Source organism: Scyliorhinus canicula, chromosome 8, assembly GCF_902713615.1.
Source record: "Scyliorhinus canicula chromosome 8, sScyCan1.1, whole genome shotgun sequence".
NCBI lineage: Eukaryota > Metazoa > Chordata > Chondrichthyes > Carcharhiniformes > Scyliorhinidae > Scyliorhinus > Scyliorhinus canicula.
In genome coordinates this window covers 67,222,647-67,245,352 of record NC_052153.1, presented here as the reverse complement: position 1 = coordinate 67,245,352, position 22,706 = coordinate 67,222,647, and the positions used below count along the sequence as shown (strand labels likewise).

Genomic DNA, 22,706 nt, shown 5'->3' with positions numbered 1-22,706 from the left:
GAATCCCCGGAGGGCAGCACGAATCCCGCCCCAACGTCCCGATGCCAGCTGCCCTATTCTCCGGTGCCGGTTTTCGGGCAGGGGCAGTTGGCAGCGCACCCCCCCCGCGCCCCACCCCCTGGCAATTCTCCATGCCCCGATGGGCCGAGCAGCCATCTGTTTTTGGCCAGTACTGCCAGCGTGTGTTACGCGTGGTCCCACACGGTGGGACCTGGCAGGTACGTCGATGGGGCAGTCACCGGTGCGGCACGTGGGTGGTGTCCCACTGTGGTCTGGCCCGCGATCAGGGCATACCAATCTGGGGGCAGGCCTGTGCCTTGGGGGCACTCCTTCCTTCCGCGCTGGCCCCTGTAAAACTCCGCCATGGCCGCGCAGAGAAGAAGAATAATTGGTGCAAAGGCTCCAAAATACGCCAGCCGGACTGCGCGAGATCACGGAGGCCCTTCGGCACATGTGCAAACTCACGCAGTCTCTTCGGCACAGGCTGGAGCAGCGCCAACCCCTCCAGTGTCCACCTAGCCTCCAGAAGTGCAGAGAATTCTGCACTTTCGGGGGCTGTTGACGCCAGAGTGGTCTGCACCAACTCTCCCGCTGGCGTGGAGACTTAGTCCCCAGAATGGAGTATTCTGCTTATAATGTTTATCAGTCTCACACAAAGTCAGGTCACATGAATTAGACAGTCATTTTGCTATCTGCTTAAAAAATGTAACAGATGTTCTAAAACATACTGTCAGAAACACCATCTGAGCCACCAACCCACTGCAAGACAATTACACGGCCAAGGTTATATATACCTACATCTTGCAAATAGAAGGACTCTTTCCCCGACAGGTTCCAACTTCAAATTTAGTAGAGAGTCGATCTCTTGGCAATTCAACTACAAGAAGCCTCACTACTTACTAAAAATCTTTGGCTTTTACACGACCTCCACTCCAGCTAAAGCATCAATTCATCCAGGGAACTACAGGGCTGTTACAAAAGAGACTCTAATCATTTGATTGGAATTATATATTATTTTCACCGTCTATATTTAATCTGGTGTTTAAACTTTCAGGGTAGGCCATGCTAATAAATAATTTTTATTTTTAAATTCACAAAAAAGCTTGCTGCTGGCATCATTTAAATTTGGAGAAAATCACTAAGGGCAAGACACACATGCACTAAACACTGAAACCCTGTCCCTGACAGACAATATCCATTCAGACATGTCAATGGTGGTTTAAGTTTTTAAAAACGCAATGTTTACCAGCATATTTAATTTATTGTGATTGCTTTTAAACATAACTGACTATATTCAGGACAACATTTCAAACCTTGGATCCCAATTGAAGCCATTGAGAGAGAGAACAGAAACAATAGTCCTGTTAAAGAAGTTCCTTTTTGGAGGGAGATAGCTTGAATCACTAAAGTCCTTGTTTTGCAGGAAGAAAAAAGGGTTATCAAAGAATATGCAGGAGCTAAGCACAAGAGAAGATATTTAATCAATTTGATGAGTTCAAACTCAATTTCAATAATTTCCCATCTGAAGCAGATTAAAATTAATGCTGGAGATGCCACTAATTCTGAAAACTTAATTTAGCTATAAATATCTACAACAAAATTTCAGATGTTAGTTCAAGCCTAATTTCCAGTCAGGCACATTTTAAACACAAATGCGAATTACAGTAATTAAATACTATCAATAGACTACTGCAATTAAATTATAACTGCAAACACTTAAAATTTCATTAAAATTGCGTTAACTTTAATCCAAGTGCACCTATCGTCCTACAGGCTCCACATTAATAAATTGCATTCACTGTAGATCAATCATTTTACTCTGTTAAATGCACTTTGGTGTACCCATCAATGAAAGTACAATTATCTAAACAATTAGAACATAGAAAAATACAGCACAGAACAGACCATTCGGCCCACGATGTTGTGCCGATCCTTTGTCAGAGATTAATCGTAGATTATCATAGAATTTAGTGCAGGAGGAAATTGTTGTCCTTTTCTCAGCCTTAGAAACAGACTTTCCTTTCATTTAAAGAGATCAAGAACAGACTCATTAATGCAACTCAGACAAAAAGAGCCTGCAAGATTAGATTGGATAGGGAAAATAATGGCTGAAGAGATACAATAGGTGGGGTGGAGTTACATTGTTGATTAAAGAAGATAATGATACAATATGGAGGCAAGATATTAGTACAGATGTGGAATCTATGTGTCGAGTTAAGAAACATCAAGGAGCAAAATGCACTCTTAGGGGTGGTATATAGACGAAACTACAGTGGTAAATGTTGGGAATAGCATTAGTAAGGAAATTAGACATACATGTGATAAAGGAACATCTGTGATTATGGGCGACTTTAATCTGCATATATAGATTGGGTGACTCAAATTAGTCACAGTACAATAGAGGAATTTCTGGAGTGCAAGCAGGATGCTTTTCTGGACCAGTATGTGAAGGAACCAACAAGGGAACAGGCCATCTTGGACTGGGTGTTGTGTAATGGGAAATAATTAGGTGACAATCTAGTTGTGAGAACACCCTTGGGGATTAGTGATAATAATATGGTAGAATGAATAGTGAGGTAATGATTCGGAGAGACCAAGGTCCTGAACCTCAAAAAAGGTAACTATGCTGGTAATGAAGCATGAGCTGGATCTGATGGACTGGGAAACAATGGGGCAGCAGGGTAGCATGGTGGTTAGCATAAATGCTTCACAGCTCCAGGGTCCCAGGTTCGATTCCCGGCTGGGTCACTGTCTGTGTGGAGTCTGCACGTCCTCCCCCTGTGTGCGTGGGTTTCCTCCGGGTGCTCCGGTTTCCTCCCACAGTCTAAAGGTGTGCGGGTTAGGTGGATTGGCCATGCTAAATTGCCCGTAGTGTACTAATAAAAGTAAGGTTAAGGGGGGGGGTTGTTCGGTTACGGGTATAGGGTGGATACGTGGGTTTGAGTAGGGTGATCATGGCTCGGCACAACATTGAGGGCCGAAGGGCCTGTTCTGTGCTGTACTGTTCTATGTTCTATGTTCTATTACTGAAAGGAACGAAACTCCAAAAGTTGTTTATTCCTATTTGAAACAAGGGTAGAACGGGAACTGTGGCCAAAACCAAGGCTAACAAGGGATATTAGAGACAGTATTAGATTCAAAGAGGTATACAAATTAGCAAGAAAAAGCAACAGACCCAACGATTGGGAGCAGTTTAAAATTTAGCAAAGGCAGACCAGACCAAAGGATAGATTAAGATGGGGAAAATACAATTTGAAAGCGAACATAACTTGTCAGTTTTTATTTGTATGTAAAGAGAAAAAGATTGATAAAAACTAATGTAAGCCCCTTCCAGTCGAAATGGGGGAATTCATAACGGGGAACAAAAAAATAAATGGCTGAGGAACTAAATTCGTACTTTGCTTGTCTTCACAAAGGAAAACCTGAATAATGTACCGAAGGTTCTAAGAAGCACGTTTTAGCGAGGAGCTGAAGGAAATTAGTATTAGTAAAAACATGTTTGAGGAAATTAATGGGATTGAAGGTGGACAAAATCTCCAGGGCCTAATCTTCATCCCAGAGTACTTAAGGAAGTTGCCCTCAAAGTAGTAGATCCAAGATCCATTGGTGGTCATTCGTTGGACTCTGGAATGGTTCCTACAGATTGCAAGGTAGCAAATGTAACCCCGCTATTCAAAAAGGGAGGTAGAGAGAAAACGGGGAACTATAGACCAGTGAGCCTAACGTCAGTAGTAGGGCAGTTTCTGGAGTCCATTATCAAGGATTTCACAGCACAGCATTTGGAAAGATTCAGAGAATCCTTACAGTATGGAAGGAGGCCATTTAGCCCATTGATTCTGCCCTGGGCCTTTCTCTGAGAGCACCCTACTGAGGCCTAATCCCACACTCCTAACCCCACCTACGTTTTGGATAATATATTAGCATGGCCAATCCACCTAAATTGCACATCTTTGGACTGTGGGAAGAACCCAGAGTACCCAGAGGAAAGTTATGCAGATAAAAAGGAGGAAGTGCAAATGCCACACAGACAGGCAGAGGGGTCGGAATCAAACCCAGATCCCTGGCACTGAGACAGCAGTGCTAACCACTCTGTGGTGTATTCAGAAAGTCAGCATGGATTTATGAAAGGAAAATCATGCTTGACAAACCTACTAGGATGCGTTGAAGATGTAACTAGTAGAGGAGATGAGGGAGAACCGGAGAATGTGGTTTATTTAGACTTTCGACAAGGTCTCACATAGCAGATTAATATGTAAAAAAAATTGAAGCGCATGGGATTACATGTCTTAAGATGGATAGGAAGCAGGTTAGCAGACAGAAGCTGGAATAAACGGGTCTTTTTCTGATTGGCAGGTAGTGACGAGTAGGGTACCGCAGTGATCTGTGCAAGGACCCCAACTGTTCACATTAACAATTTGGACGAGGGAACTAAATATATTATCTCAATTTGCAGATGATACAAAGTTGGGTGGGAGAGTGAGATGTGAGGAGGATGCATAGATGCTTCAGCAGGATTTGGAAAGGCTGAGCGAGTGGGCACATGCATGGCAGATGCAGTATAATGTAGATAATTGTGAGGTTATCCACTTCAGTAGCAAAAAATAGGAGGGCAGATTATTATTTGAAGGGGTGTAAATTCAGAGAAGTGATGCGCAACGAGACCTTTGGTGTCCTCGTGCATAAGTCGCTAAAGATAAGCGCGCAGTTACAGCAGGCAGTAAGGAAGGCAAATGGTATGTTGGCCTTCATAGCGAGAGGACTGTAGTATAGGAATAGAGATGGTTAACTGCAATTGTAGAGGGCATTGGGGAGGCCACACCTGGAGTGGTGTGCTCCGTTTTGGTGTCTTTATCCAAGGAAGGATGTTCTTGCTATGGAGTGCGTGCAGCAAAAGGTTTACCAGGCTGATTCCTGGGTCGGCAAGTAAGTCAATTGAGGAGAGACTAAATTGGTTAGGATTATATTCATTGAAGTTTCGAAGAGGGAGAGGTAATCTCATAGAAACTTATAAAATTCTAACAGGATTATACAGATAGATTCAGAAAGAATGTTCCCGATGGTGGGGGATTCCAGAACTAGGAGTCATAGTAAACCTTTTAGGATTGAGGTGAGGAGTAATTTCTTTACCCAGAGAGTGATGAATCTGTGGAATTCGCTACAACAGAAAATAGTTGAGACATATATAATATAAAATATGGTTTTATAATTTCAAGAAGGAATCAGATATAGCTCTTGGAGCTAAAGCGATCAAGGGATGTGGGAGGAAGATAGGATGATAAGGGTATTAAACTTGATGATCAGCCATGATCATAATGAATGGCGGAGAAGGCTTTAAGTGCCACATGACCTCCTCCTGCTTCTATTTTCTATGCAAAAGTACACGGCAGTATTATGTTTCATGGAAGGTAAACATCAGCACAAACAGATTTGGTGTAATAGCCTGTTGCTGTCCCTTACCGTCTTACATATTACACGGGCCGAGTTCAGCAACCCCTCAATTTTCCATACTCAATATCCCCCACCACCTAATCATCTGACATTAGCCACTTGAGCATCTCCCTTTTGCGTATCATCCACCATCAAGTATGGCTCAGTTAGCATCATTCTTGTCTTAGTGAAATGGTAGGAGTTCCATTCCATGTACCAGTGTAGCACTGATGGAGTTCTGCACTGTTGGAGGCACTGACATTCAGTTGAGACATTAAGTAGACACAATAGATCTTGTGGCAATATTTTGAAGGTTAGCAGGGGATAGTCCCTGGAGCCCTGCCAACAGTTATCCCTCAAAGTTTGCATCTGTGGGAGCTTGCTGCCCTGCATAAAAAATGGCTGGTTCCCCATACATCACAACAGTGACTCCACTTCGGAAATACTTCATTGGCTGTAAAGCATTTTGAGGCATTCGGTGGTCATGAAAACCACTATTAACAAAAGAGCAAGTCTTTCTTTTAACTTCACTGTTACAACCCTTCCTGGTTTGTCCACCCCACTGCAATCATTCTTAGAACCCAGCCAATTTGGCAATGCTCTTGGTTACCTCTCCCAATATTGTCACCTTGGGCTCAAAAGGCTAATTTACATTTTACTGCAACTTGGGTAGGTTGGAGTGAGAATGAAAAGTTGGTATAATTAAACATGGCATAAGGCAACCAAGATAAAATCACAGCCTTTGAAAAAACATACGCTTTAGCAAGTTTTCATAAGTAGCAAGAATAAATAATGTGCAAAACCTCATGTCTGTTCCAATGGTATATTTTGCTCAATTTTATTTGCCAGAGAAGGAATGTAGGAAGAAAAAAAGGGAGATACGCAATAAAGCTGCCCATCTATCAAGCGGCATGGTGGTGCAGTAGTTAGCACTGCTGCCTCGTGGTGCCGAGTACGCGGCTTGGGACACGGCCCCTGTCCATGTGAAGTTTGCATATTCTCTGCGTGGGTCTCCCCCTCACAACACAAAGATTTGCAGGGGAGGTGAATTGGCCATGCTAAAATAGCCTCTTAATTGGAAAAAAAGAATTGGGTACTCTAAATTGATTTTAAAAAGTTACCCATCAGCAAGTTGATTTTCCATGGTCTGGAGAAGGTGTTTCATTATATGGTTCGTCTCGGCCAGGAAAATAAGACACCCAGTTTCAAAATCCTACCAGCATTAATTGCAAATTGCCAGCATCGGCAACATCCTCAAAGCAAAAAGAAAACACTTAAAAATGATAAAGAGTACCTTTAGCATAGAAAACCATCCTAGGGTAACTTCAAAACTGTACTCCAAACCAAAAATGCTTTCTGGCTCATAAACCAATCCGCCATGGTCTTCAATTGGTCCAGAATATTTACATATCCTGTTTACCTCAACCACTGCCTGTCCTTGCTGGGTTCAGAAACCCAGTGCCAAGATTTTTCAATGATTACCCTTACATTTAAATTGGTTCATAGACTTGCCCCTCTTAATCTTCAACCTACTTAATTTCCACATCTAACTCATCCCCAAAATTTCAACCCTCTTCACGTTAAAATGTGCATAACACAGCACATTTACCATAAAATGACCCAAGTTGCTTCACAGAAGGATATTAAACAAAGGACAGTTGGGGTGATTCAGTACTGTGGCAGAGGCAGAAACCGGATTGAAAGGATTCAAACATGGAGGTCCGGGAAAGATAGGATCACCCCACCAGTGGTAGTAGCTGTTGTCTTCAGATAACCCTATTTTACACAGTCATATTTTATACCTCTCATTCTCTCAAGCCCTTCTTAAAATTTAGCTGACACTCAGCTAGAGTTGATGGCTGCCAGGGTTGATGGATTCAGCGTCAATAGCATTGGCCTTCCAAATCTTACTTTGTCATAACTGGAGATTGAATAAGTAATCTGACAGCAGAGACAGTGAAAAAGTCAAGAAAGCAGTATCTTGGTGTCATCAATGCACACTTTGAAGCTGAAGCAGATCCCATGACTACTAATGATATCACTGAGGGACAGAATGTAAATAAAGGGAAATGGAGAGACACAAAAAAAGGTGGGTCCTTAATAAGAATATGGAAGTAACAAGAGCAGTGTGGGACAGAAGACATTGCTACGGGTTCTCTGATTGCCACTGAATAGTTAATTTGAACCAAGTAAAGGAAGTCCCATCAACTAGGTTATAAATGAGCCATTAGCAATGACAGTGTGCTCAACCACGCCAAAAGGCTGCAGAGGTCAAGGAGAGATAATGGTAATTTTCCTTAAGTGCTACTATGTTTACCTCCAAGCAGACTCAGGAAAGGAACTGATATCCAATCTATTACTATAATTCATACCTATGCCGGTGTTATTTCCTGTTTCAACTACTCATTCTTCTGGTTGACCCCCACCCCCAAATTGTCCACACCCAAATTGGTGTTGAATGCAAAATTATGTTGCTGGTTTCCTACTTGTGCCACTCACCCATTGTTCCCATGGCTTTAACCCATTTATACACCCAGTACCACAACACCTCAAAACGTTTTCCAAATTCCCAAACTAGTAACTAAATTATTTTATGGCCTCTCCTCTATCTGTTGCTGTTACATCGACCAGGTCCCCACAACAACAAAAAACCCTGACACTTGTTCAACCTTGGTCTCTCTTTGCTGCACCAGTGGCAGCCATAGCTTCAGCTTCCTAGGTTCCAAACTCTGGAGTTCATTACCGGTCGACTTACATGCCAATTATAGATTTGTGGATCGAAAAAGTATCATATCTCCACTTTCTCTCTCTTCTCTCGCCCCCTCCCCCCCCCCCCCAACACACACAATGCATCTTCTCCAGGTCATGCAATTTTGGGGTGTCTGATTATATCCTGTTCTTAAAGTTCAGCAAATCACAAAAAGTCTCAAGTTTGTTTGTCACTTCAGGTACCAAAAACAATAGCAGCACAGCTTTCCATGTTTAAAAAAAAATGCGATGATCAGTCAAGTATGGAGAATTACTGCCATGTGAATGCCTCACTGTTTTTAAATAGGAATGAATACATGTACAATAGAATCTCAGTGTTAACATTGTGTTATCATTGGACATTTTCTGATGCATGAAAGACCTTGTTCACAGTTTTGAAGATCTTCATGCGGAGCAAAAGATGACTGGAAATGGAACCTCACGCAATGAGATTTTTTTTTCAGGCAATATTCCAGTAGGCTTAAAACTGCCTTTAGGGATTGAGATGCTATTGTTTGTAAAAACAAGCCTGTATTACAGCTGGGAACTGTATTGTCCCAAGGTCAACTGATATCAACCGTGGAATCTCACAACATCAGCCCAACAACGGCATAATATCCAATGGATGTTAATTTGCATCAAATATTCTTTGGGCGCAAAAGGAGAACTACTGAATCAACACACACAATTAGACGATTAATGCACACATCCAAAATAGGATACGTCCTGCTTGCAATTCAAAGTGAAAGATGATGGTCATACTAAATTGGATGTTAGATAATTTGATGCACAAGAGATGAATGTGTACATCAGTGATAAAACACAAAGCTACATTGAAGGACCATGTACCATGTGGTGTAAAGCTAAGTTATCGAGAACAGAAAGTGTCCACTGAAAATCTGCACCAAGTGCATCATCCCTACTGTCAGACAGCTTTGTGTTTGCTGCCTAAGCTCTCAAACTTAGACTTAAAAAAGAGTAACAAGATAATACACCAGATGTCCAATACAAAAAGAGCTGCATCTCAGTATCAGCCATTGCCTTCAGGAGAAAGAATTACTTTCTGCAGAGGCGAAAGGAGGTCAATGCCCGTACCAGCCTCCCCGAACAGGTGCCGGAATGTGGCGACTAGGGGCTTTTCATAGTAACTTCATTGAAGCTTACTTGTGACAATAAGCGATTTTCATTCATTTGAAATGAAAAAAATGAAATGAAAATCGCTTGTCACGAGTAGGCTTCAATGAAGTTACTGTGAAAAGCCCCTAGTCGCCACATTCCGGCGCCTGTCCGGGGAGGCTGGTACGGGAATCGAACCGTGCTGCTGGCCAGCTTGGTCTGCTTTAAAAGCCAGCGATTTTAGCCGAGCGAGCTAAACCAGCCCCTTTTCAATATAAAACTGCTCCAAACATATATCTTTTAATGTTACCCATTCCCCAGTCCCACCAGCAGTAATCTCATGGACACATGACAGAGTATGGTAAATCAAAAGTCTGCCAACAATCACTCATTTCTCCTCCTTGCTTTGATGAAGTCACACTTTATGCTAAACAACTTAACACGTATATCGGCACTGGCGAGTTCCAAGACACCAAATACTTGAAAAATGGATTTGATTTTACTTCTGAAGTGGCCACCAGCAGTAAAAGTATTGACCATCCAAAAGTCAAATTTCACAGAAGTGGTCACCATCAGATTCTGAGGCCGGTATTTCCATTTTAGTGGCGGCAGCCAATTAGGCAGCTATTGCGGATTTGTAAAAAGGATGGCAGCACGATGGTTAGCACTGCTGCCTCACGGCACCGACACCCCAGGTTCGATCCCAGCTCTGGGTCACTGTCTGTGTAGAGTTTGCACATTCTCCCTGTGTCTGCATGGATTTCGCCCCCACTACCCAAAGATGTGCAGGCTGGGTGGACTGGCCACGCTAAATTGCAAAAAAATGAATTGGGTACTCTTATAAAACAAATATCCCACTCAAGAGCTACCAGTTCAGAGGACAAGCAGCACCACCGTTTGTGGGTAACCATTGTTAGGGCAGCACCAGAGTGGTCGCTGCGGCCAAGCAGCAACATTGCTGCAAAGACAACCATTGTCACCAGAGGTGGCTGTGGGTCATGGGGCACCCATATTTCCCACAGAGTCTGTGCACACAGTGGTTTCCCCCACCCATCTTGTGCGTAATGCCCATGGGTGGAAAGTGGCCCTTAGTTAACTACTTCACTGGGTCACTTGAGCTCCTGGCACGATGGTAAATTTTCCACCTTTCCCATCGCTGGCAAAAAGACATGAGGTTGGGGCCCTTTTCCCACCATTTTGCCTCCCAGACCAACATCTAACAGGCCAGAAAAATTGAGGGGGTGGGGGGGGAAGAAAGACCAATTCTAAAATCCAAAGAGACAGAGTGGCAGTCAAAACTTAAGAGACCAAGTTAATTTAATGAGTGCTGCAGACCCACCTACCCATTTTGATCAACTGCAAAAGACAAAATCAATCGTATGTACATTATAGTTCACTGTTCATTCCCAATCATAGCACAGCTGGGATTCTAACCTAAGCAATGTTTTCTGAAAACAGTCTATATTTAACACTCTAAGGCAGCCCACTTGCAACATTGGAGCAGCAGAGAAAGAAGTCTACAATTAAATGCCGTTACTTTTAATTGATTCATGGGATTGCAGTGTTGCTGGCAAAGCCAGAATTTATTACCCATCTCTAATTGCCCTGGAGATGGAGAACCACCTTCTTGAACTGCTGCAATCCATGTGCTGTAGGTACATGCAAAGTGCTGTTATAAGAAGGGAGTTCCTGGATTTTAGATCTAATGACAGCAAAGGGATGGCAACACAGTTTAAAGTCAGAATATTGTAAGACTTGGGAAAGGAATGTGCAGGTGGTGATGCTCCCATGCTTCTGCTGCACTTGTCCTTTTAAGTAATAGAGGTCACAGGTTTCGAAGGTGCCGTCAAAGGAGTCTGGAAGGGTTGCTGCAGTACATCTTGCAGATGGTACACACCGCTGCCACTTTTGGGCTGAACACTGAAGGTGGTAAGTGGGTGCCAATCCAGCAGACTGCTTTGTTCTGGATGGTTGAAAGATCCCACAAGTGAAGATTACTCCATGTTCTCCTGACTTATGCCTATATCTTTCACCACATCCAATTGTTGCACAGGTATCTTACGAAGTTGTGGCGCAGTTTATGGAGTTCACATTTCTTGGTTAGAGTTGAAATAATATGTTAAAAAGAGAAATTCAAAAGAGTTTGCTACCAGCATTTTTCTGCAGATTCAGGAGCACAGAACTGTTCTTGTAGCCATAGTATTTATACGGATGGCTCAGTTATGCTTTCAGCAGTGGTAAAGCCCAAGATGTTGATGGTGCAGGATTCAGCAATGGTAATAGAAACATAGAAAATAGGAGTACAGGGAGGTCATTTGGCCCTTCGAAACTGCTCCACTATTCATTTGCCCATTCACTAAAACTTGTGCAAATCACACTGAAGGATCGCTGCATCCTCCTACAGCTCACCCTCCCGCCCAACGTGGTGTCCTCTGCAAATTTGGAGATGTTACAATTCGTTCCCGCAGCTAAAATCATGCGACTAGCTGGAGTCCTAGCACTGATCCCTATGGTACCGCACTAATCACTGCCTGCCAATTTGAAAAATACCTATTAATTCCTACTCTTTGTTTCCTGTCTGCCAACCAGTTTTCTATCCATCTCAATATACTACCCCAATTGCTTTAATTTTACTCGCTAATCTCTTATGCAGGACTTTGTCAAAGGCTTTCTGAAAGTCCAAATATATCACATTCATTGGCTCCCCCTCGTCTACTCTACTAGTTACATCCACGAAGAACTCCAGTAGCTTTGTCCAGCTTGATTTCCCCTTCATAAATTCATGTTGCCTCTGTCCGATCCTGCCATTGTTTTTCTAAGTGCTCTGCTGAAAAATCTTCTTGATAATGGATTCTAGAATAATGCCATTAAGCGTCAAGGGGAGCTAATTAGACTCACTCTTGAGCGAGATGGCCATTGCCTGGCACTTGTGTGGTGCAAAGGTTATTTGTCTCTGATCAGGCCCAGGTCAAATGCTGTATGTGGATGTGGACTGTTGTGTATCAAAAAGTTAAGTGGTATTAAGAAATACTATAAAATGATTGCCGAGGAAAGGAGAATCAGCAGAAAAATAATGGTAACAAACTATTTGAAATGAAATGAAATGAAATGAAAGAAAATCGCTTACTGTCACGAGTAGGCTTCAAGTGAAGTTACTGTGAAAAGCCCCTAGTCGCCACATTCCGGCGCCTGTTACGGGAATCGAACCGTGCTGCTGGCCTGCTTTCAAAGCCAGCGATAATCCCCTTGTTAACAAGGTTTAAAGACAAAGCAGAAAGAATACTTAACACAATAAAACTGCATCACGTCTTCATTAGACACTTGTGAAGTAACTGAAAGGCAAGGATATGTTAATTTTGGTGGTTACAGCCCTAGCTCCAAAAACATGGTAAACTAAGGCACTGTGGTATGCAGCTAACTCCTCAATTTAATTTTAAAACACTATGGACTTGGTTTTACAGTTCGCAGGGAAGTGATAGCGCGTGTGTAGCCACCGAAGCTGGCCACTTCCCGACATAAAATGGAACATCGAGTTGCATGCAGGGAAAATTGGACAATGACAGAGAGTCAAGCAGGTTGCAGAACCTCTCTGTGGATTCTGTCTGTGAAGAAACCAGACAGCATAGAAACTAACAAGTGGCGCATATTAATTGAGCGATTCCCGGTGATTCCCAGGCACAATGGACACAACAATTAGAAGAGATTGAAACATTCTATAGCAGGTCAGACACCCCGGCGCCAGTGGAGTCTGAAACAAAAGGACACAAACAAGGTAGAAAGAACCGCCCAGTGATCGAGGAACAGCCCCGTTATTGGGGCAATTCAAATCAATCAATTGGGAAGAGACCCAATCGATTGCAAGTTTATAGAGGGTCCGCCCAGATGGGCGCGAAACCCAAAACAGTATAAGACAGAGACTCTGACCCCAGCTCTCTCTCTCTTAGCCGGCCCTCCCAGCAGAACACCTTTGCAGCAGCTCTCCAGGAACTTGGACGTGAGAAGGAGAGGCCTGGCCAATTGCTACACCGACAAGTAAGTGTCATACAACGCACGCTACGAGAATAGACACTCCTGACCCCTTTAGTCCACACCAACTGGAAGCCTGCGGATCCAGGACAAAGCAAGAGGCCATTGTTCCCTGATCCGGAAGTTCCCTTATTTCAGATAAGTATTGGCCTAGTAGTGGTAGGAACAGTTTAGTCTTAGTTTTATATGCATGAGTAGCAAGTAACCGTGTAATAATAAACGTGTCTTGCTTGAACTTACTAACTGGTGTACTGAGTCATTGATCTGAACTTCAACTTGAATCTTGTGGCAGTATCATCAAGATACCTGGTGACTCTAGAGCTTAGGAATAAAACAGAGCCAATTGAGTGTAAAGCACACTCACCCAGAACGAGCAACACGTGCCACTGACCATATTTTTTTTTTTTTAAATACCCACATAAAAAGGTACTTCCGTGGTGGGGATTTCACCTTTTTCAATGTTAATTTCATTTTGGCACCGGCAACAGGGAAACTGTGACGTCCAGGAAGTGATATCATCAGACAATCGCATTGAAGAATTCTCACAGACAGCAAAATCAGGAAGTAAAAAGCACAAATAATCCATCACTTTTTATTCATGTTAAAAACAACAAAAAGACCAGGACATATACATGTATGCAAGGTAAAAGCTGAAAATATCAATTTTTGTTTTTAAATGTATATTTTCAAAATCTGCAGATTAGGAATAGATTTGATACCCCACAAGTACAAAGTTAGTTGTTTTAAGACTCGTGGTTGTTTAGTAATAATGGCTTAGTACAGTTTTTAAAAATGTAGCTCCCACTCATTCTGAATCAGTGCATGTGTATGCAGAAAAGAGCTGGACAATATTTGGTTGATAAATGGCATGCAAGATTCACGCAACAAGTGTAAGGCATGATCATCTTCAACAGAGAACCTAATCATCTCCTCATGACATTCAATAGCAGTACATCACCCAATATCAACATCTTTGGATACTGGACCATCCATATATATGAATACTGCGGCTACAAGAACAGATCAGTGATTGGGAATTCTGCACAAAGTAATTCATCTTCCGACTCCCCAAAGCCTGCCCACCATCCACAAGGCACATGTCTGGAGTGCAATGGATTATTCCTAGTTTTCCTTGATGAGTGCAGCTTCAACCACTTCCAAAGCTGGACACCATCCAGGACAAAGCAACCCACTGGATTGGCACCCTACTTCCTCCATCACTGATGCACAGTGGCAGTAATGCATACAAACTACAAGATGCAGCTCATCAAGGCTTCTTTGATAGCACCTTCAAAACCTGCAAATTCTACCACCGAGAAGGACAAGGGAAGTAGACAACCTGTGTTTCCCTCCAAGATGGAACTATATTGCTGTTCCTTCACTGTAACTGGGTCAAAATCCTAGCATGCCCTTTCTAACAGCAGTGTTTGCTATCCCATAACCTCTGGACTTGCAGGGGTGCAAGAAAGTAGCACACCACCTCCTTCTCAAGGGAAATCAATGATGTGCAATAAATGCAGGCCTAACCAGTAATGGCCAGATCCCAGAAACAAAAAAAATTGAAGACATAATTTCAAGTATTTTCACTGTTGGACAAATAGACATTCCAGTTTATAGGGACTTGACGGGAAATAGCAGGTGCGGAGAATCGGTGATAAGCAACTTCTGGATTCCACGTTTCACATGTGGGGACACCAGAAGTTGCCATTGGTTTCACAGTCATAATGGCTGCAAATGCTGACAGTTGTGTTGTTGTTCCACCTGCAAAACCCAGGCTATTACTGTACAAGTGATTCATTTTGAGACTAAAGTCTCAGCATTAGCGGATGACCTTGTCTACGACATTCCTTTGCTATTTAAACAGTATGCATCCTCTCTAAATAATTGGGTTAATGCTCCCAATTTTTTTTTTTTGAAAAGCAAAGAGGCATGTCCTATGAACATACTGTGGTTGTGCATCAATAACAATTTATATGCTCGGAATGCATAGTGGTGTAGCAAGAAACAAATGTATTACTTTTGTTTACCAGTACACAATTCATCATTATATTTTGGGACCAACTCAGTGGGATGTATTCTCTTAAACATTGTACACATCATAACAATACCTGTATCCAAATATGCTAAAATGCAGTTAAAGACTTGGGAGCAGGGTGATACATCCCTATTTTACATCAGTACCACCCTACCTCTCCTCCTCTCCCCCCCCCCCCCCCCCAATCCCACCCAAAAAGGTCCACTTCAAAACTGCCACACAAACTGACTCTTCTCTAGTTTCCAGTCATAGTAAACATTTTGGTTTTTCACACCTCTTCTATGTACTGGAAGGTCAAAGGTCACTAGCAACCCAATCAGCTGTTGTCAAAAACACAACACATGCACAACGTGGAGGAAAGATTACCCCATGTTCGTAATATAGCATTCACCATGGTTGAACTTCTCACAATGCCATTATGCTACAATATCGCTACCCTCACCATCCCAACCTAAAGTGGAATTCAGGGTATCACTACACAAATTAAATAAAATAACCTCTGTATAACCCTGAACATTAAAACTAGTTACAGCAGAACTTGAATTCCAGTCTTCCGCAATTATCAAAAAGCCAGTTTCATGCAAGATGCAGGTGAAGAGAAAAACTGTGTGGAAGATTCCAACATTTTCTAGCATGATTGTGGGGATGTTCAAAGAACATGTTTACTCTGAACAGGCCACAAATGCAGATAGATAGCTACAGCGAAGAAAGGGATGGGTAAATCGAAGGAAAGGAAAAAATGAAATTCCCAGACACATTCTCCATGGCAATGCCTCAACCAGAGTCGACTTGCCAAGCAATCAGCATCTCTCTCCCATGCAGTAGAAATTGTTGCTCCCTTTAAAATTTGGTATTCTGGTCTGTCCTGATGAGTGCAAGATGAAAAGCTTCAACAGCACAGCTCTTTTTTCAATAAAACTAAAGAAATTCAACACCCCAGTTACATTTGTAAGAATAGTGCATGAATGTCACCACAAGGTTTATTATATATACTCATCCCAGCACTACTATTTGTCAAACTAAATTGTCAATTTCTCAGAATAATGGAGTTGAAAGCCAAAACAATAATTTATTAAATATTGAAAAACCACTTGAACTTAATTTTAAAGATGAGATCTTAACACTCGCATTGGATTTACAACTCAGACTCTGGGTATCCACTCTATATGTTGATGTAATTATGGCTGCATATGTGGAGTGAATGCCATGTCATGGGAATGGCGTTCCTTCCATAACATTCATCGAGAAATCTGCAGCCAAGGTTCAACTGTCTTGGGACCCACATGTGTATACAAAACTTGATTCTATGCATGCACTTCCAGTTAACTTTTCCATTATACAGGCCCATACTTTGATGGAAACTATGAAATCCTGTCACACTACAAATCCATCATCATCATATCTCATCCAGCATATCCAGGGGACAGAACGACAGATCGCATGTGCAATTTCCATTATAAATGTGTTTTTTAAGGCAAGAATACATTACATTTAATGTCTTGGTCCAATTAAGTTATATCCCCCTAGCACCACTTGATCTATAGACCACAATTGGTTTTCACTCACTGCCAGTGAGCAGTGCCACGGGGGGGGGGGGGGGGGGGAGATGCCGGCATACCTTCAATTTTCAACATACCACATTTACAATAAAATTAAACATATTGGCAGGGTTTTTAAATGGAGCTGCACCCAAACCTTCTAACCACGAAGGATATGTAAAATTACTGCTTTGTAAATAGTAATCCTGCACCTACATTTATTCAAAGTGGGGGGAAGAGATGCGCGAATGTACCTTGTCAAGCTCATCGTGCAGTTCAGCCAGGCTGGGTCTGATGAGCTTCTCTCCGAGCTGAGCCACCGTGTGCCTGTAGTGGTCGATCCTGGGCACCGCGTCGATGGTGTTGTGGCCGAAAGTCCTGAGATAGTAAGTGTTGCTGTGTGTATCGTAGTAATGATGAGTGGTGGTGCCGGCAGAGTGCAGGCTGCTCTCGCTCAGCATGGTATCGCCGTTCTGCGGGTAGCCGTTCATACTCTCGCTGGAGGCTTGCTGTTGGCTGTGGGAGCCCGCTGCCGAGCCGGGGGGCGCCGCCGGCGGCGGGCTGGGCGCCGGCGGCTCGCTCGAAGCCGGGTCGACGAAATTCACCCGGAATCTGCCTTTCGCCTCTTCAACCGGGGCGGGAGGTGGGGGTGAGGCTGCTGCTGCCGCCCCGCCGCCACCACCACCACCGTCCCCCGCCTCCTGGGCTGCACTCGGACCCTTCTGCCCATCTCCCCCTCCTCCCCCCTCGGTCACCAGGTCCACCTGGAAGCGGCTCTGACTGGCGACGGGACGGAGCGGCATGGCGGGCTCGGAGGGGCCGGCCTGACCCTCAGCCTGCTCGCCGCCGGCCGGGGAAGCAGGAAAGCCGGACTCCATCCTCCCTCCTTATCCTGGATCCTCCTTCCCCCCGCTTACAAAAATAAAGATAAGGCAATAAAAAAAACAGCAGCCAAATTCAAAACTGCAAACCCAGACTGAGCATCCAAACCCGGACACCAATTCCTCACAGCCCCTCGCTAAACTTTACACTTGGTACTATTTTTAACCGGCCGCTCCCGCACCTCCCGGAGCCCCAGCATTAATGAAGCTGCTTTGTGGCGCCGGCTGCTCGGTGACTACAGCCCTCACTCACTCAATTTATCACTCTCTCTTTTTCTTCCCTCCCTTTATCTCTCACATCCCTGTCCGGCCTCAGCTGTTATAAGCCGGCTCTCTCCTCTCATTGGCGGCTGCAGAGTGCGGCGGGGTGTTGCTGCTGGAGATACTCACACAGTGTCACAGCTCAATACAGCACAGGGCAGGGCAACGCTTAAACATCGCGAGACACACACACAGAGGCAGAGGCTGCGGCGGGGCTCGAACTCTCTCTCACTGTGTGCGCCGGGTTTCACTTTCAAACATGCTCTATCCCTAATGCTTCCAAATGCAGATGAGCCTCAATATAGGAGAACACATGAGGGAAAATACTGCGGAAACTGGAAATCTCAAACAATTTTTTCTTGGGGGGTGAGCAAATTGCAAAACGCATCATGTGCTAAACGATAGCCCGTTCAAAACATTTGATTGCGTTTCACGCTAATACACGGAAATACAGTAGGCCACGGCAGGGAGGTGTCCCCTGCTGGGTTGCACACCTCACCCCGTCATCATTTCGGTAAAGAAAGTACGGTGAGGAAAACAGCCTGAAAATGTGACATGCCCAGCAACGTCAGTCGGCATCTGTTCAGAGGAACAGACAGATTGTTCGGTGTGTGGTGGTTTGCAGATAGGCCAAACGTGGAGCAGTGGCTGCGAATTGTTCACGACAAGGATTGTTAGAGGGCACAGATACCTAAATACGACAAAAGTATGTGCCCATAACGAGGAGTGAAAAAGGAAATGAACACAGAGCGGATAAGAAAAGGGATAAAAGGCAGAGGAGGAAAATAGCGAGGGGCAAGTGCAGCAAATCGGAAATTACATGCGAACATATGAATTGGGAATAGGCCATTCGGCCCTTCGAGCCTGCTCCTCCTTTCAATAAGATTATGGCTGATCTGACTGTAACCTCAACCCCCACTCCTGCCTACCCCTGATAATCATTTCCCCATTGTAAATTATTAATCTAGGTCTGCCTTAAAAATATTCAAAGACTCCGCTTCCACTGCATTTTGAGGAAGAGAGTTCCAATTTAATTCACGACCCTCTGAAAGAAAACAAAAATCTTCTGCAGGATCCTCCACCCCACCGGCAGCGCACACACGCCTGCATGTTTCCTGACAGCATGGGTTGGCCCACAATGGGAAACCTCTGGCCATCTACGGGAATGGAGAATCATGCAGCTAGCAGGAGTGTGCTGCATCAGAAAAAGGGGCAGACAGGATAGAGAATCCCGCCCTTGATCTCCCTCTTAAATGAATGACCCCTTATTTTTAAACAGCGACTCCTAGTTCTCTCACAAGAGGAACAATACTTTCGGCATCCACACTGTCAAAACATCTCTCAGAACCTTAAATGTTTCAATCAAGTCGCCTCTTACCCTTCTAAACTCTAGTGGATACATACCTAACCTCCCCAACCTTTGCTCATAAGACAACCCGCACATTCCAGGTTTTAGTCTAATAAACCTTCTTGGAACTGCTTCTAATGTATTCACATCTTTCCTTAAATGAGGAGACCAATACTGTACAAAATACTCCAGATGTGGTCTCGCCAATATCCTGTACAACTGAAGCACAATCTCCCTACTTTTGTAATCACTTTCGCTCACATTTTTGGGACACTAGAGAGTAGCATTATAAGGTTATGAGTTGCATCTCAGATTCAAGCAAAGAAGTAAAGAGGAAGCTGAGAGGTAACCTGATTAATGTTTTAACGTTATGAAGGAATTCAAAATGGTAAATTGATAGAAGATTTTGCCATTTGTGTGGGTATGCACGGAAATTCACCCCCTGTTAAAAAAAGAGTGGGGGGGGGGGGGGTGGAAACAATTTACATACAGGTTGTTTAAAATTTAAGAAAGGTTACAAATTTAGTTGGTCGGGCGCCTTGATCCGTCGTTGCAAGCGCTGCAGTTGTAGTGGCAATTCAGGCATCGGTTCAGTTGTCGGTGACTCCGGGAGCGTGTCGACCTCATCTTCATCCCCGGGTGGGACCAATGGGAGGGCAGATCGTCCTGCAGCGGGAGCTGTGGTGGGGTGCGCTAGGGGGAGGGAGGGTGGCGGGGGGGGGCAGCTGGTGTCAGGTCCCTGAGGGAGACTGTGTCTTGGCGGCAGTCGGGGTAAGCTGCGTAGACGTACAGCGGGTTTATGTGGAGTAGCTGTACCCTCTCAACCAATGGGTCCGCCTTGTGGAGTCGCACGTGCTTACGAAGGAGAACGGGTCCTGGAGCTGCCGGCCATGTTGGGAGCGAAACCCCGGAGGTGGACTTCCTAGAGAAGGCAAAGAGACATTCATGGGGAGTTTCGTTAGTCGCAGTGCACAGGAGCGACCGAATGGAGTGAAGGGCATCCTGCCAGCGGGAGGCCAGGAGATTTCTGGACCGTAGGGCCAGTTTACGGCCTTCCAGACCGTCCCATTTTCCCGCTCCACCTGCCCGTTTCCCCGGGGGTTGTAGCTGGTCGTCATGCGCGAGGCAATGCCCATGTTGAGCAGGTACTGGCGCAGCTCATCACTCATAAATGAGGATCCCCGGTCACTGTGTACGTAGACGGGGAAACCAAACAGAGCGAAGATGGTGTTGAGGGCTTTGGTGACAGTGGCAGATGTCATGTCGCGGCATGGGATGGCGAAGGGGAATCTTGAGTACTCGTCGACCACATTGAGAAAGTGCGTGTTGCAGTCGGTGGAGGGGAGGGGCACTTTGAGGTCCACGCTGAGGCGTTCAAAGGGGTGGGAGGCCTTCACCAGGCGCGCACGGTCTGGCCTGTGGAAGTGTGGTTTACACTCCGCACAGACCTGGCAGTCTCTAGTGATAGCCCTGACTTCCTCGATAGAGTAGGGCAAATTGCGGGCCTTTGTGTAGTGATAAAAGCAGGTGACCCGTGGGTGACAGAGACCGTCGTGCAGGGTGCGAAGTCGGTCCACTTGTGCACTGGCACATGTACCTCGGGATAGGGCATAGGGTTATTCGTTGATCTTACCCCGCTGTGTGTTGTTAAACGTGAAGGCAACCGACCGTTGGGCAGTGAGGAGAGTGAATCTCCTGCCGGCCAGGTAAAGCCTCCAATGCCGCACAGCTTCAATGATAGCGTGGGCCTCTTTTTCAACAGAGGAGTGTCGAATTTCGGAAGCATGAAGGGTGCGGGAAAAGAATGCCACAGGCCTGCCTGCCTGCTTGAGGATGGCGGCCAGAGCGACGTCTGATGCATCGCTCTCGACTTGGAAGGGTAGCGTCTCGTCGACCGCGTGCATCACGGCCTTGGCGATGTCGGCCTTGTTACGGTTGAAGGCCTGGTGAGCCTCGCCCGTCAGTGGGAAAACGGTGGAGTGAATGAGTGGGCGGGCCTTGTCCGCATAGTTGGGGACCCACTGGGCGTAGTACGAGAAGAACCCCAGGCATCGTTTGAGGGCCTTGGGGCAGTGGGGAAGGGGGAGTTCCATGAGGGGGCGCATGTGATCGGGGTCGGGCCCTATAACTCTGTTCTGCACCACATAGCCAAGGATTGCTAATCGGTCTGTGCTGAACACGCACTTCTCCTTGTTGTAGGTTAGGTTGAGCAATTTGGCGGTGTGGAGGAATTTGGAAAGGTTAGCGTCGTGGTCCTGCTGGTCATGGCCGCAGATGGTGATGTTATCGAGGTGCGGGAAAGTGGCCCACAGTCCGTACCGGTCAACCATTCGGTCCATCTCCCGTGGGAAGACCGAGACCCCGTGAGTGACGCCGAAGGGAACCCTAAGGAAATGGTAAAGACGGCCGTCCGCCTCAAATGCAGTGTACTGGCAGTCTGCCTTGCGAATGGGGAGCTGGTGGTAGGCAGATTTCAGGTCCACTGTCGAGAAGACCCGGTACTGTGTAATCTGATTGACCATATCAGATATGCGAGGGAGGGGGTACGCTTCGAGCTGCGTGTACCGATTGATGGTCTGACTGTAGTCAACGACCATCCTGTTTTTCTCCCCAGTTTTCACCACTACCACTTGGGCTCTCCAGGGGCTGTTGCTGGGCTCGATAATACCTTCCCGCAGCAGCCGCTGGACCTCAGACTTGATGAAGTTCCTGTCCTGGGAACTGTACCGTCTGTTGCTGGTGGCGACGGGTTTGCAATCCAGGGTGAGGTTCGCAAACAGGGAAGGCGGGTCGACTTTAAGGGTTAGGCTCTGGAGGTTGCACTGGAAGTCCAGGCCGAATAGCAAGGCAGCGTAGAGGTTGGGGAGGACGTAGAGCCGGAAGCCACTGAACTCAACGCCCTGGATGATGAGGCTGGCGGTGCAGTACCCCCGGATCGCCACGGAGTGGTATCAGGGTGGATGAAGCTCTCAGTGCTCCTGGACTCCAGAAGGCAGGATATCTTGTGCCCATCGACCTTCACTGTCGTCAACGCGGTCGCGAGGTTGTGCGGTCGGAACTGGTCGATCGTGATGGAGGCCAGACATGGCTGGTCGGCGGCGCTTGCAGGTGATGAGCAGCCCGATGAGGTGCCCGACGAGCAGGGGTCCTGAGGTGGGGAAGATGGCAACGCCCACGGGCCGCACGTGTCCTGAGGCAGGCAAGATGGCAGCGCCCACGGGCCGCACGTGTGAGGCAAGCAAGATGGTGGTGTCCACGGGCCGCACGTGTTGTGAGGGGAGCAAGATGGCAGCGCCCACGAGCCACACGTGGTCTGAGGAGAGGAA

The 22,706-nt window shown here is 45.4% G+C and overlaps 1 protein-coding gene across 2 annotated transcripts in view; it reads right to left on the bottom strand.

The window, feature by feature from the left end:
* slc12a2 (solute carrier family 12 member 2) overlaps positions 1-18,163 on the bottom strand; it is a 267,674-nt gene extending 249,511 nt beyond the window's left edge. For both annotated transcript variants that reach the window (XM_038804704.1, XM_038804705.1), the window contains exon 1: positions 17,145-18,163. In XM_038804704.1, the coding sequence (XP_038660632.1) occupies positions 17,145-17,768 (624 nt within the window). In that variant the 5' untranslated portion in view covers positions 17,769-18,163. The remainder of the gene's footprint in view (positions 1-17,144) is intronic.
* Between the last annotated feature and the right edge of the window lie 4,543 nt (positions 18,164-22,706).